Source organism: Pipistrellus kuhlii, unplaced genomic scaffold (assembly GCF_014108245.1).
Source record: "Pipistrellus kuhlii isolate mPipKuh1 unplaced genomic scaffold, mPipKuh1.p scaffold_m20_p_17, whole genome shotgun sequence".
In the NCBI taxonomy this organism is placed as follows: domain Eukaryota; kingdom Metazoa; phylum Chordata; class Mammalia; order Chiroptera; family Vespertilionidae; genus Pipistrellus; species Pipistrellus kuhlii.
This window is the reverse complement of record NW_023425482.1, coordinates 20,586,709-20,599,171: the sequence shown is the minus strand read 5'-3', so window position 1 is coordinate 20,599,171 and position 12,463 is coordinate 20,586,709. Positions and strand designations below refer to the sequence as shown.

Below are 12,463 nucleotides of genomic sequence, written 5' to 3'. Positions count from 1 at the left end.
GAGGAGGAGGGGTAGGGGGCCCAGTCTGGAAAGATCTTGATCTCTCAACATTTGTCATGCTGGAAGATAAAGTCCATGTGGGGATAGACAACCCCCCCCCCCACGCCCCCGTAGCCAGGAGGACAGACGAGATAACACGAGAGCACAAAGTCTGGGGTCTTTATTGGATTAAGAGGGAAGTGGCCTGTGGGTAGGCTCAGTTTTGGGCTGTGACCTGGTTGATCCAGGTGCTGAACTTGCTCACCCGTGTATACATGGCAGGTGCGCGCACATTGCAGTTGCTGGTGCCCCAGGAGACAATGCCTGTGAGCACCCATGTGTTCCCCTTCTGGCAGACAAGAGGGCCTCCAGAGTCACCCTGAGGGAAGGAGAGGGGAGAAGTCTGCATAGGAAGAAGGGGGGCAAAGGACAGCAGAGAGGACAGGACAGTGCTAATGCTCACCTGGCACGAGGAGGCCCCTGAGCCACCTGCACAGATCATGGAGTCGGTGATACGGGAGCCCCAGTACTGCTGGCACTGTCTCACAGTGACCAGGGGCAAGGCCACCTGCTGCAGGCGTGCTGGGGTATTATTGCCTGGGGGGGGGGGCGACGCGGTGGTTAGGCCTTAAGTGGCTTGTCCCCACTCCAGCTCTCTCACCCAGATCTTTGGCCCAAGTTCCTTACCGATGCCACTGAGGCGGCCCCAGCCAGTGGTAACACACGTGATGCCTGAAGGCAACACCTCATTTGGGGAAGCCAGGCAAACTGGTGAGATGCGTGATGTGTATCGTGCTGGCGAGGCAAGCTTCAGTAGTGTCAGGTCATTGTTGAAGGTGGTGGGGTTCCAGTATGGATGTGTGATGGCCTGTGGAGCCAGGAAGGGCCATGTAGGATGGGGTGAACACAGGCCCCCAGAGTTGATGGGTGCTGAGGGGGCTAGGCCAGGGCAGACCCGGAATTCTTCATCCCCAGAGCCCACCTGTACTGCTCACTCTTCCTTCCCAGGTCTGCAAGCCGGGGACTCACCCGCGAGATGGACATAACTTGCAAAGGCTCAGAGTTGGATGACCGGTCGTACTCGCCCAGGACGACGACATGACGGCCAGGGCTGCAGTGAGAGTGGGGTTAGGCAGCTACAGGGAGGGCAGAGCAATAAGAGAGGGGCATCTAGAGGAAGGAAGTGGGGAGAGGTGGGCTGGGGCGGGGTGTGTGGAGTGGGAGCACTCACACGACATTGCAGTGGGCAGCAGTGACCACCCAGGACGGGCTGATGAGGGAACCACCGCAGAAGTGGAAGCCGTTCTTGTCCTGGGGTCAGGATCAGAAGTGGAAGGGGAACTCAGGTTTTGCTTAGACATGAAGCACCTGGGATCCTGTTCCACCCCCAGGGTGCATATACCTGCAGGGACACCTGCCAGGGCCAGGAGCCTGGCACTGCATCCTCCCCGTTGACAATTCTCTGGTTGAAGCTCAGTGCCGGTCTGATGGCAGGAACGCCACAGCCTGGCGATTGGGTTGATGAGGACCTGCTTCCCACACCCCAGCCCACCTCTCCCCATCCTCCTTCCAGATACCCTCAGCTCTGCACCCCAGAGGAGTCCAAATCCAGAGGGCTCATCACTATCCCTTTTCACCCCGAGCTCCTTCTGGGCCCCTGCACATTTTCAGTCATTCCTACCAACCAGTCCCCAACTGCTGTCCACTCTCCATTTCTCCAACCTATTCCCCACCATTTCCCAATCCCATCCCCACCCTCCAGCCCAGCCACTTCTCTTCCTGACCCCTAGGATAATATCCTGGCCTCTACCCACTCCATGCTCCATGCAGCCAGAGCCTCTTCCTCAACTACAATCCAAACTTCACTTCTCAGCTTCCTAAGCCTTCTCTAGCTCCTGGGTCTGGACTGAACCCCTGTCCATCTCTTGCTTCCTCATGATCTTGGCATGTCCTTTTTCCTTTACCCACTCTGTCCACCTGCTTCCCTTCCAGCCAGCCTGGCCCCCTGGGCAGGAAGCCTGTGCTGGTGCTGGGACCCGGGGATGGTCCAGGCCTACTCACCCCATGAGGAGCCGAGCAGGGTCAGAGTAAGGGTCAGACTGAGCAGCAGCATTGTGGCAGGCGTGAGGCTGAGGTGGTAGCCTGGCTTTATGGATCTCCTCGTCCTTGGGCTGAAGTCCCAGGCATGAGGCCAGGCCAGCTGTATGGGGCACAGCCCTGTCCCACGCTCTATTCCAAAATAAGGTCTCTCTGGGCCAAGGTCCTCAATCCAAGCCTGGACTTATCAGAAGGAGCCCAGATGTGGGTTTCATACCCCCTCAATCCCCTAAAACCTGGCCTCTGATTGACTATCTGAACCACTTCCCATTCCAAGTGCTGAGCACTAGGTCCTAAGGACTTATGGTTAAATTAGGTCTATGGTGACCACCTGGTGGCCTGGGTTAGGGAAGTTCCCCAGGCTTATCACAGGCACCAGACTCGGAGAAGCCTGCTCAGCACCCCGGAGTGTTCCTGACGGGTGGAGGGAATGTCCAGCTGTACCAGCAGAGAGCCGGGGTCACGTGGCCAGGACAGGGGTTCTAGCAAGTTGTGAATCATTCCTCATTTAAAACAGGAATCAGTTGCTTACACAGATGGCGACTCTCCCACCAGCACATGGTGTGTTTGGATCCAAACCTTCATGTCTGGCTCTGAAGACCACTTTTTTTTTTTTTTAACCTTCACCTTTGGATGTTTTTTCCATGATTTTTTTTTTTTTTTTTTTGAGTGAGTGGAATGGAGAGGGAAAGACAGAAACACCTATGTGAGAGAGACATCAATTGGCTGCCTCCTGCACGCCCCTGACCAGGGCTGGGAGTCTGCAACAGAGGTACATACCCTTCACTGGAATCTAACTCAGGACCCTTCAGCCTGCAGGCCAGTGCTCCATCCTCTGCACCAAACTTGCTAGGGCTGAAGACCACACTCTTAATGATGATGCCTGGGAAGGGGCTGGAGCAAAGGAGGGCAAGGTGTGCACCCTTGGTGACTACCCAACCCTGTACAGAGGACACTGGTAGAAGGGTAACAGTCTTTGAGTCTCTGACAATCTCCATGCCTTGGGGATCACGTGGGCAAGCCCTGGTGTCTACAGCCTGTTTGTTGTCCAGCTTGACCCAAGAGAGAGGAGAGGCCCCTATGTGCAAAGCTGCAGTGGGTTTCCTAGGGGGTGTGAGGGTTTCAACTAATTCAAGAGCATAGTTTCAAAAAGTGAGTTAATGGTTAAACATGGGGATGGATGAATAGATACATGGTAAAGCAGATGTAACAATATTAATTGTAAAGTCTGTAGTGGGTATATATTGTTAGTGTACAATTCTTCAAGTTTTATGTTTTAAAATATTCATAATAAAATGTTGGGAAGGGGGGAGCACAATCAGGGGTCCATAGATGTCCAGCCTACAGTAGACCCTCCCCAGAGGTAGGGCATTTTGCAAAGCTCCAATGGAGCTCAGCTGTTCTGAGGGCAGGATGCTGCTACCAGCACTCAGACCCTGGGCCTAGCAAAGTGGCTGCTCTGCAAAGACTTGTTGGATAAATGTGTTGGGTCATATGTCCCCACAAGAGCACTGTAACCCCTGTCAACCAGAAAACTTGGGAGTCATTCCCCCTACTTACAACCCAACTTTATGTTAGCACCTCAGATGTGCCTGGTTACTGGAGGGGTTTCACAACTAAAAGTCTGACGGGGTGACGACTGCTCTGTTGGAATCAGGGATTGATTGGCCACTTCCTGCATGCCACCTCCTGAGGATGGAGCCTGCAACCCCTCAGTCCATAGGCCAGTGCTCTATCCACTGAGCCAACTAGGGCCTCTATCAGCACTTTAGCCCTCAGTGGCATCCGATGGGGAAGGGGGCTTGACTGAGAGATGTAGGCTTTGTCCTGGGCTACCAATGAGCCAGGCAAAGGTTCTATGTGGGGGCAGTACCTGGGGACTTTTGGGTTTTACAACAATCCCCAGTGAACTACAGGGTAAGAACCAGATGTAGGATTGGCAGGCGGACTTCTATGGTGTGGAGTCAGGGTGGGGCTTTCCACCTTGAGTTTTTTGTTTTTTTTTTTCCCCAGAGAGGAAGGGAGGGGGGGGGAGAGAGAAATATCGATGAGAGAGAATCAATGATTGGCTGCCTCCTGCACACCCCCTACTGGGATTGTGCCCTTGACCAGACTTGAACCCAGGACCCTTCAGTCCACAGGCCCTACCATTCACTGAATCAAACCAGCTAATGCTCCACCTTGAGTTTTCAATGCTTGTCAGAGCTGAGGTCCAGTGACCAGACACTGGAGCAGTCTGAGGGAGTGGCCCCTGCAGGGATACCTTAGCCTAGCCTCAGATCCTGCTAGCTGCTAGTACCCTCTGCTCAAGAACAACACAGCCATCTGTTCAGGTGTCTGCATTTTCCGCGTTTATTCTCTGCTGTTCCAAGCTCTAAGCTTCCGCTGACTTCACTCCACTTCCATGGTCTGCACGGTTTCTTCCACCAGCTGTAGGGGCAGTGGCTTCACTGTCTCGGACAGGACAGCTGTGGTCCCAGGGGCAAAGCGGTACTGGGTGGGCCTGGGATGGAGGAAAAACGGCCTCTCAATATGGGCCCATTATGTGGCCTGTCCCCTTGCAGCCCCTAACCTTCCCTGCCACAGCCCATCCTCCCACACCCTCTTGCTCCCACCTCTCCATGGGCTTTGTGGGTGAGCTCAGTGTTCGCAGCATCTTGGCGCCGGTCTCCGTGATCACACATGCATCAACGCTGCCCCCAGAGCCCAGGTCACCCAGGATTCCTGCAGTGATGGCTTCCACCAGCAGCCCCTGCGCAGCCTCCAGCTGTGGGGATATGTGTGTGTGTGAAGTCTGATGGACTCTTCTGGTGTCACCCTCAGGCTACAGCCTGGGGGTTTTGTTAATCTTAAAACCCAGACTGCTTGTCATTTTGCTCACACCCAAACTCCTCTCTCCCCGTGCCCCATCTCCACTCCAAACTCCCCTTCCCTGGTCTGCTTCCTCTCTCTCCACAGAGACGCCCCTCCTGTTCCCACTGCCCACTGTCCCCATCTTCACAAACTTTCCTGGCTCTGATTCCAGTGGCCTATCCACCCAACCAACGTGGTCTTGGACGACCCCAACCCACCGGATCTTTCTCTTTCTGGGTCTTACTTCATCCACTTCCATCCCACCCCAATCAAAACACAGATTCCAGACCCCACCTGCCATTTCCTCCCTCGGCCCCAGTCCTCTCTGAACTCTGACCTCTCTCGGCAGTCTAAAACTTTGGCACCGACGGCGGTCTGTTGGAAAATAGCACTCCTCCGCCCTCACTCCACTGGCCCCCTCAGTCTTCCCTGACCCTGACCTCTAGCCCAGGCCAGGGGTCCCTCTGCGCTCTCCCGGCTCCCGGGTGTACTTCCCGCCAATGACCACGGAGTGGGGGTCAGGTGTCGCTCACCGTCATGTTCGGCTGGAACCGGTCCTCCAGCACCGCCAGGGCCGCGTCCTGGCCGGAGCCTGCAGGCAGAAGGGGCATCTAAGGTAAGGGGCATCTAAGGTAAGCGGCCGTGAAGCCGGGGTCCCAGGGGCGGGGCTCGTGGGGACCCGGCAGAACCGCTCACCCAGCGCCGTGAAAGGCAGGCGGCTGTAGGAGCCGTGGGGGTGCACGCTGTAGAGCTGTGGTCCTGTCACGTCCACGCCGCCCACGACCAGCGAAGCACCGACGTGGCCCCGGTACCTGAGCGCGGAGTGGGCGTGGTTATCCGCCGGCACGGAGATCCCGGCCCCACCCCCTCCTCCTGGCTCTAGCCCGCCCCTTCCGGCGACAGGGCGGGGCCCCGGATGACGGCGCTCCTCCCCTTGCCCAAGGCCTCACGCGGGCCACTTCCGGTGTCCCGGGACCTCGCAGCCCCGCCCCCGCTCCGCCCCGCCTCCTCAGCCCTGTCCATCCCGCAGCCGCTCCAACCCCGCACCGGAAGAGCGTCTGACGCAGGACGCGGGTGACTGTGGCCACGCGGGGCTCGCGGCCCGTGGACAGCGCGTGTAGCTCCATGTTGGACGCCGCCATCCGCGTGGTCATCTCGGCGTCCGCGGCTACTCCGGCCCCGCAGCAGCTGAGGGCGAAGGGAGGGTCGGTGTGGGCGGGGCTAGAGGATGCAGGGGAGGAAACTGGGGGGACGGGACCGGGGGTGGGAACGAGGGGGCGGTTCTTGGGTGGTGGAATGGGGGCCGGGGATTCTCACTAGATTTTGGGCGCGATGTAGTGGATCTTCTCGCAGTTCTTGTCCGCCACGACCGAATCGTTAGTGGCCCGGGTGTCCGCGCCCAGGATGACCCCGTCCTGGGGAGGGGGGAGCAGGCTGTGGGCTCGATGCCGGCCGCACCCCGCCCGCCTCTCTGAGCCTCCCAGCCCCAGCCCCAGCCCCACGCTCACTCGGAACACAAGGCCCGCGATGGTGGTCCCGGTCTTGCGGGCGTGAGGGACCCGGAGTTCCGGGAGGGCGCGTTCCAAGGCTGCGTTTCTGGAAATGGAAGAGAGTAGGCCATGTTTCGGCTTTTCTGGGGTCCCCTTCACATCCCCCCCCCAACTCCGTCCCGGTTCCCTCACCTCCCGGAGTAAGCCTGGGAACCCAAGAAGCCCACCACTTTCCATCTACCTCTCACGTGCTCCCACCCCTCGTACCCTTCGCCACCAGGAATATGGGGCCCTCGGGGCTCCCACGCTCAGACGACCTTATGGGAAGCACAGGCAGCTCCGGATCAGCCACCCCCACCTCACCTCTGGCAGTTCTCGAAGGAGAAGCCCCCTCGGGGTTCTAGCTCTGTTTGCAGCATCCTCGGATGGCCAGGGCAGTCCCGGGACTTGGGTGGTCGATGGTTAAAGGAGTGGGACCAACAGGGGCAAGAAACGCAGAGGCCTGTTCTCTGCAGGGCTCCAAGTCTGACGCTTCCTGCTTTCTCTTTCACCTCAACTTAGAGGACGCAGGCTTGTTTTACTTCTCTTTCACTTTCACATCTGGTCCCAAACAGTTAGTGAAGAGGATGATGTACCTTGCCTGGCTCTCCCAGCTGCTCCTAGGTCCTCTGAACAAAGGGACAAATCCTTTCCTTCTGGCCATTGTTCAGCTCCTCTTCCTCCTCTCAGTCTGAGCTCCTACTTCTGCCTCTGGTAACTTCAAGGACTCTGCCTTATTACAGGCCTCCCAACAGCATCAATCATGGCCTATTGTCCTTAGTTACCCTCCTTTACCCAACGTATGCCTTTCATTCCTTCGCCTTGTTTGTCTTCTGTCCCTTTGTTTCCTACCCGGACACCTCAGCATGGAGGCTCAACCATGCTGGTCCTTTCATCTTCCCTATCTCAGGTGCTATCTTTCCTCTCTCAACAGGGGCCTGGTAGTTGTCCATCTAGTGCACATGTGTCAAACACAAGGCCCGCGGGCCAAATCCGTCCCGCCAGGCCTTGCAATGTGGCCCACACCGCGCTGTCATCACTGCACTCCGCTGCGTTTCCATCACAATGACAGTTTATGACTGTTCAGTAAACCATTCGGCCCGCGATTTAGGCTGGATTTTAGATTTTGGCCCCTTCTCTGATTGAGTTTGACACCCCTAATCTAGTGGCTTGGAGGCATGCTGAGGCCCTACCCACGGCCAAGTCTTATTTCACCTCCCAGATGACCCTTTGTCTATCCACATCTTTCATCTAACTACTGCCTTAGTCTCAGCTGGCATCCCGTCTCCTGGCTACTACTCTGGCTTCCCCATACTTTCTGGTCCACCTTCCCCTGCAGCTCTACCCTGCATAGGAGAAATCTGGTACACTCTCCCTAGTTAAAGCAAGTGCACACTGCTCTTAGGCTCAAACCCAAGTCTTCACAGTGGCCCCTGTTACCCTTCTCAGACTACTTGCCTCCATTAATAATTAAATCTTCATTAGCTAAATGATCTGATTAGTGGCTGTCACTCCCCCAGATTCTAATCTCTTGTACTTGTCACCCACCTGTACGAAAAGTTCCTGTCTAGAGGTGGGGTCTTGTCTGCCTTTTTTTTTTTTTTTTTTAAATTTATTACATATGTGTCCTTCCCCCCCTCCCCCCAATTGTCTGCCCTTTTGAAAGTTGGGATAGCTCAGATCTTATCCATCCTAAAACCTTGACTCCATGTGCCCCCATCCCACACCTGTGTGTGCAGCTGACCTGTCCCCATGCCCAGAGCAGAAGCAGGCACAGAGACAGACTGCCGTAAGAGCTCAAGCAGGAGAGTGGCAAGCTGTACATCTCAGGTTACCTACTTCAATTCTAGGTTTTAGCAAAGCTCCTCTTGCCCTGTTCTCCACAAGGCACCAGGCCTGAAACTGCTGATAATGAATCCTGAAGGGTGAACCCTCATCTCCCCGTCAACCCACAACAAACTGTCAAGGCTTATAGCAGCAAAGGATGATCTTTATTGAGGGGGCAGGGGCCCTGGGCTGGCAGCTGTGGGTTCAGAGGTGCTATGTCGGTAGGTACCCAACAGGATGGCATTGATGTGCTCTAGTGTCTGATTGCTGAAGACCATGTTGAGGTGGTCTGTCCCGTTCAGAGGCATCAGGTGCACAGGCTGTGGCTGGAGTCCCTTCCATTGGGCACAGAGCTCACTGCTGCGTGTGGCCACAGTGTCATCGCCATCCTCATGGAGCATGTCAATGGGATCTGTGTAGGGGAAGCCGTGGTCAAAGATGTAGGTGTGGGGCGTGGGCAGACCCACGCCATACAGACAATATACTTCCACACCAGGTGCTGGGAGTCCTGCCAGCAGGTCACGTGACTGTAGCCACATGTACCAGCCGTCCTCAAAGTTCAGGTCTTCAAAGAAGCGCCGGAAATCACGGCCCGTGTAGTTGAAGGCGGGTGTGGAAATGAACACATGGTCCTCAGGCCAGACCCGCTGGGCGGGAAACATCCAGGGGGACGTTGTTGTAATGCGCTGCTTCTCTTTCAGCCTGATGCTGGACATGAGCGGGATGCCCTGGTTGTCACCTGTGGACATGGAGCAAGGTAGGCAGGGAGTCAGACCTGGCTGGGCCTGGCCTACAACTTGCTGTCCAGCTCAAGGTCAGTTGGATTCTCATTTTTGTTCCAGCCTAATCCAAACACTGACTCCAAGCCAGACTAGAGCAAGTGTAGCAGCATTCAGTAGGTACTTAACGTGTGCTTATCTATATAATAAAAACCCAGTGGTCGTAATGACCAAAGACCAGTCACCAGGAGGTGACCTGATGCCACGTCCTGTGGTGCCGGTGGGTCTTGACTCTGGGTCTGGGTGTCAAAGGATTTTGCATGCTGGACCCCTAGTCCCATATAATAAAAGGCTAATATGCAAATAGATGGAACAACCGGTCACTATGATGTGCGCCAACTACCAGAGGGCACACATGGAACATGGTGGGCATCGGTTGTGGCAGGATGGTGAAGCAGATGAATGGGGGCACCAGACCAAGGCGGGGTGCCAGTCGCTGATATTGGGGTGAGCCTCTGGTGGTCACTTAAAATTCTTTGTTCCCACGTGCCACAGTCCTGTCTGGCACTCACACCTGCTGCAGGCGCCAGGGCCGGCCCCGATCGCCCCTGAGAGCTTCTCTACCTCTCCCTGCTCCTGAGGGGTGACTGCCATCAGTGGGTACGAGCAGGGCCAACACTGTCAGTGCATGGGAAGAACAGTGGCAGGAGAGGGGCTGGAGGCAGACTAGGACCAGGGGCTGAAGTGGGAGCAGCTAATAGTGGGCTGAGAATCCACCCCTGTGCCTACCACAACCTCACAGCTCACTGTTCCTTTCAAGGTGTATGAATTTGTGCACTGGGCCCCTAGTTAAATAAGCCTGGATACTGCTGTGAGGCAGAGCTGTAGGGCCTCAAAGGAGGATGGTGCGTTTTTCTAAGGATAGATGTGTATATGTCAAAGGGGGGCGGATAATACTAGCAGTTCTCTCAGTCAAGTATCTGTTGGCCCCGTAGTCTATGGGGCACAGGGGTCAGGAAGGGTGAAACGAGACCGTGTCTGTATTTGACACTAACTAATGTAGTCTGAAGAGGGTTTTCCTTCTTTCCCCTATAGGAAGACCGAGTTTGGCTAGGCCCAGCAGACAGTGGGTGTACAACAGGTGGTAGCTATGCGACTCCTCAGGGAAGGGCAGGGGGGGCTCCTAGGGTCTGGCCCTGGCTTTGGCAAATCAGTCTTCAGTAGGGCATATCCCTGGGCAAAGGAGCTCCTGGAAGCAGAGGCAGCTGAAAGCTGGGTGGGTAGGACCTGAGACGACAGGAACAAACCTGGGATAGTGAGCCAGATTGCTTCGGTTCATTTTCTGTTAAACTTTCACTTTTTCATCACTAAGACAGATTCTGGCAGGAGCCACTCTAATGGTCCAGGCCAGGATCTTGAGGGGCTCAGTGACAAGGGCGATGCCCCATGGGTGGTGGACAACACCCCCAACCTGGCACTGTGAGCACAGGCCCCTGGTCAGCTTTATTCCATCCCTCAATCCTACCACAAGGGTGCAGGGGATCTTACCCGAGGCCAAGACCAGCAAGGGCTTGATGGAGCCACCCCAGGGAGCCCCGAGAGTGATGAAGCCATCAATGAAGCGATCCTTCCAAGCCTGGGGTTGGCGCAGCAAGAAGTAGAGCAGTTGCAGGCAGCCAAGGCTGTGCCCAATGAGGAAGACAGGCTTTCCATAAGTGGCATACATCTCTTCCACCAGCCCAGAGAGCTTCTGGTGGTACTTCTCCTGGTGGCCTGTGGAGAGAGGGGGGTGAATTGGGTCAGGGCAGTGGGGGTCAGGGGCCACCTGCCCTGCCACGAGCCCATCACCTGCAGAGACACTCACTGGGCTCCAGCCGCCAGTCGTAGGGCGCAGCCCGCACCGTCTCGTCCCGCACGTAGCCGTTGTTGACCAGGTTCTGCACCAGGGTGTTCATGTAACCTGTGTGTGTGTGTGGGGGGCAGCAGCATCAGGGCGCTGGCCATGGCTCCTCCAGGCCCACCGCAGCCTGGAGCCCCTCCCTGTTCCCCAGTATACACACACCTGCCAGCTTGTTTTTGTCCAGGTACTCAACAGAGTAGGTCTTGCCAAAGCCAGGGACACGGATCTCTACACCGGGGGCATTGGACACGCTCCCTGAGCTGCGGTTGTAGACGACCCTGCAGACAAGGGGAGAGTCAGCAGGTCAGCGACCACGAGGCAGGGTGAGGGAGCTGGGGCGGAGAGGGTGGCCCGTACCTGGTGTTATCGATCCAGCAGTCTACTCCAAGGGGTAGGAACATAGTGATATCCAGCCAGATGGTGAAGAAGTCCTCCGTTTTGCGGTAGCACATCCAGTTCACCACATCTGGTTTATCCAGCTTGGCTTCCAGTTGATTCCCCATGCAGCCAGGCACTGCGGGCACTAGCCTTCACTCTGGGCTCCTCGGATTTCCCCGTGATTCCCATCCCAGCCTAACACCCACCCTCCACCACTGCCGTGACCAGCCTTCACTTCCCACACCCTCAGCTCCCAGGGACCAAGGACACAGTCCTCTGTAATTCTTCCACCTGTCCCCCCAGCAGTGCAAAGGCCAGGCTCCCCTTAGGCAGGAAAGGGGCAGAGGCCAGGGCCACTGACCTCTGCCCTCACAAAGCAAACACCTAGCCTGGCTTTCCATTACTGCCGAAGTCCAAGGTGAGAACAGATAGGTATGGGATGTGGGGGCTGGGCCTGAGGCTAGGGGACAGGCCTTGAGGGCCTTTCCTGCTCTCCTGAGCTGAGCATCTTGTCCTTCCTGGGATGAGGGCTGAGGAAGGAGCAGTGAGGCTTGGCCCAAGATCCAGTGGCCACAACTGACCACGGCTAATGCCCTGGCCAAGCCCTTAGGCACACACACCACCCCCCACTCCACCCAACTGAGGTAGACCACTTAGAGACAGGAACAGTGTGGTGAGGGGAAGGGGTAGGCTACTCTGCAGGTCAAGCCTTGGTCCCTCCAAACAAGAGGCAGGTATCAGGGCTAATGCAAGGGCAGAAGGGCCTTGGCAGGGTTGACCACCTGGGGCTGAGGCCCAGGCTCCCCAAGGTCTGGTCTGGTGCATTAGGGGCCTGGTGGGGGCTTACCGAGGATGATGGGCCGTGTGTGGTTACTGAGCTCAGCCTTGGGCGTGGTTTGCGGGGGGAACAGCACATTGAGGAGCCAGAAGGAGGCGGCAGGGGGGAATAGCAGCCCCAGCAGCAGCAGCACCCACTGCCATGGGGAACCGGGCGGCCCCATTCCAGCCCTAATGCCTATTGCCCAGGAAGCAGTGCTGGGCTGGCCTTATCTGGAGTGGTGGTGGGAGGGGCCCTGGGGCCAGTGGGAGGGACATTCTAGCCAATGGCTGTGGCCAGAGGTTGTGGGGAAAGGGGCACAGCCTTGGAGCTGGAGCAGGCTCTGGGCCTGGGTTTAGTTCCG

The 12,463-nt window shown here is 56.7% G+C and overlaps 3 protein-coding genes across 5 annotated transcripts; all 3 read right to left on the bottom strand.

Moving 5' to 3' along the window:
- Positions 1-145: 145 nt before the first annotated feature.
- CTRL (chymotrypsin like) lies at positions 146-2,200 on the bottom strand. Its single transcript, XM_036440533.2, has 7 exons — positions 2,041-2,200; positions 1,382-1,485; positions 1,213-1,290; positions 1,009-1,092; positions 670-847; positions 443-579; positions 146-358 (listed from the first exon to the last, which is right to left on the bottom strand). Exons 1-7 carry the CDS (start codon positions 2,090-2,092, stop codon positions 197-199), a joined length of 795 nt encoding a protein of 264 aa, XP_036296426.1. The 5' UTR covers positions 2,093-2,200; the 3' UTR covers positions 146-196.
- A 2,204-nt stretch (positions 2,201-4,404) lies between these two features.
- PSMB10 (proteasome 20S subunit beta 10) lies at positions 4,405-7,071 on the bottom strand. 3 transcript variants are annotated; one of them, XR_006741870.1, is made up of 8 exons: positions 6,783-7,058; positions 6,438-6,525; positions 6,247-6,344; positions 5,977-6,117; positions 5,626-5,741; positions 5,463-5,521; positions 4,692-4,908; positions 4,405-4,579 (listed from the first exon to the last, which is right to left on the bottom strand). XR_006741870.1 is itself a non-coding variant. In XM_036440531.2 (8 exons), the coding sequence occupies exons 1-8, from the start codon at positions 6,836-6,838 to the stop codon at positions 4,468-4,470; spliced, it is 822 nt and encodes a 273-aa protein (XP_036296424.1). In that variant the 5' UTR covers positions 6,839-6,981; the 3' UTR covers positions 4,405-4,467. The 3 variants fall into 3 exon arrangements, 2 of the variants coding, with proteins under 2 accessions (XP_036296424.1, XP_036296425.1); XM_036440531.2 differs by having other exon boundaries at positions 4,692-4,843; positions 6,783-6,981; XM_036440532.2 differs by lacking the exon at positions 4,692-4,908 and having other exon boundaries at positions 6,783-7,071.
- A 1,356-nt stretch (positions 7,072-8,427) lies between these two features.
- LCAT (lecithin-cholesterol acyltransferase) lies at positions 8,428-12,354 on the bottom strand. The gene is made up of 6 exons (XM_036441443.2): positions 12,130-12,354; positions 11,262-11,418; positions 11,067-11,182; positions 10,869-10,964; positions 10,553-10,777; positions 8,428-9,024 (listed from the first exon to the last, which is right to left on the bottom strand). Exons 1-6 carry the CDS (start codon positions 12,281-12,283, stop codon positions 8,450-8,452), a joined length of 1,323 nt encoding a protein of 440 aa, XP_036297336.1. The 5' UTR covers positions 12,284-12,354; the 3' UTR covers positions 8,428-8,449.
- Positions 12,355-12,463: the final 109 nt, after the last annotated feature.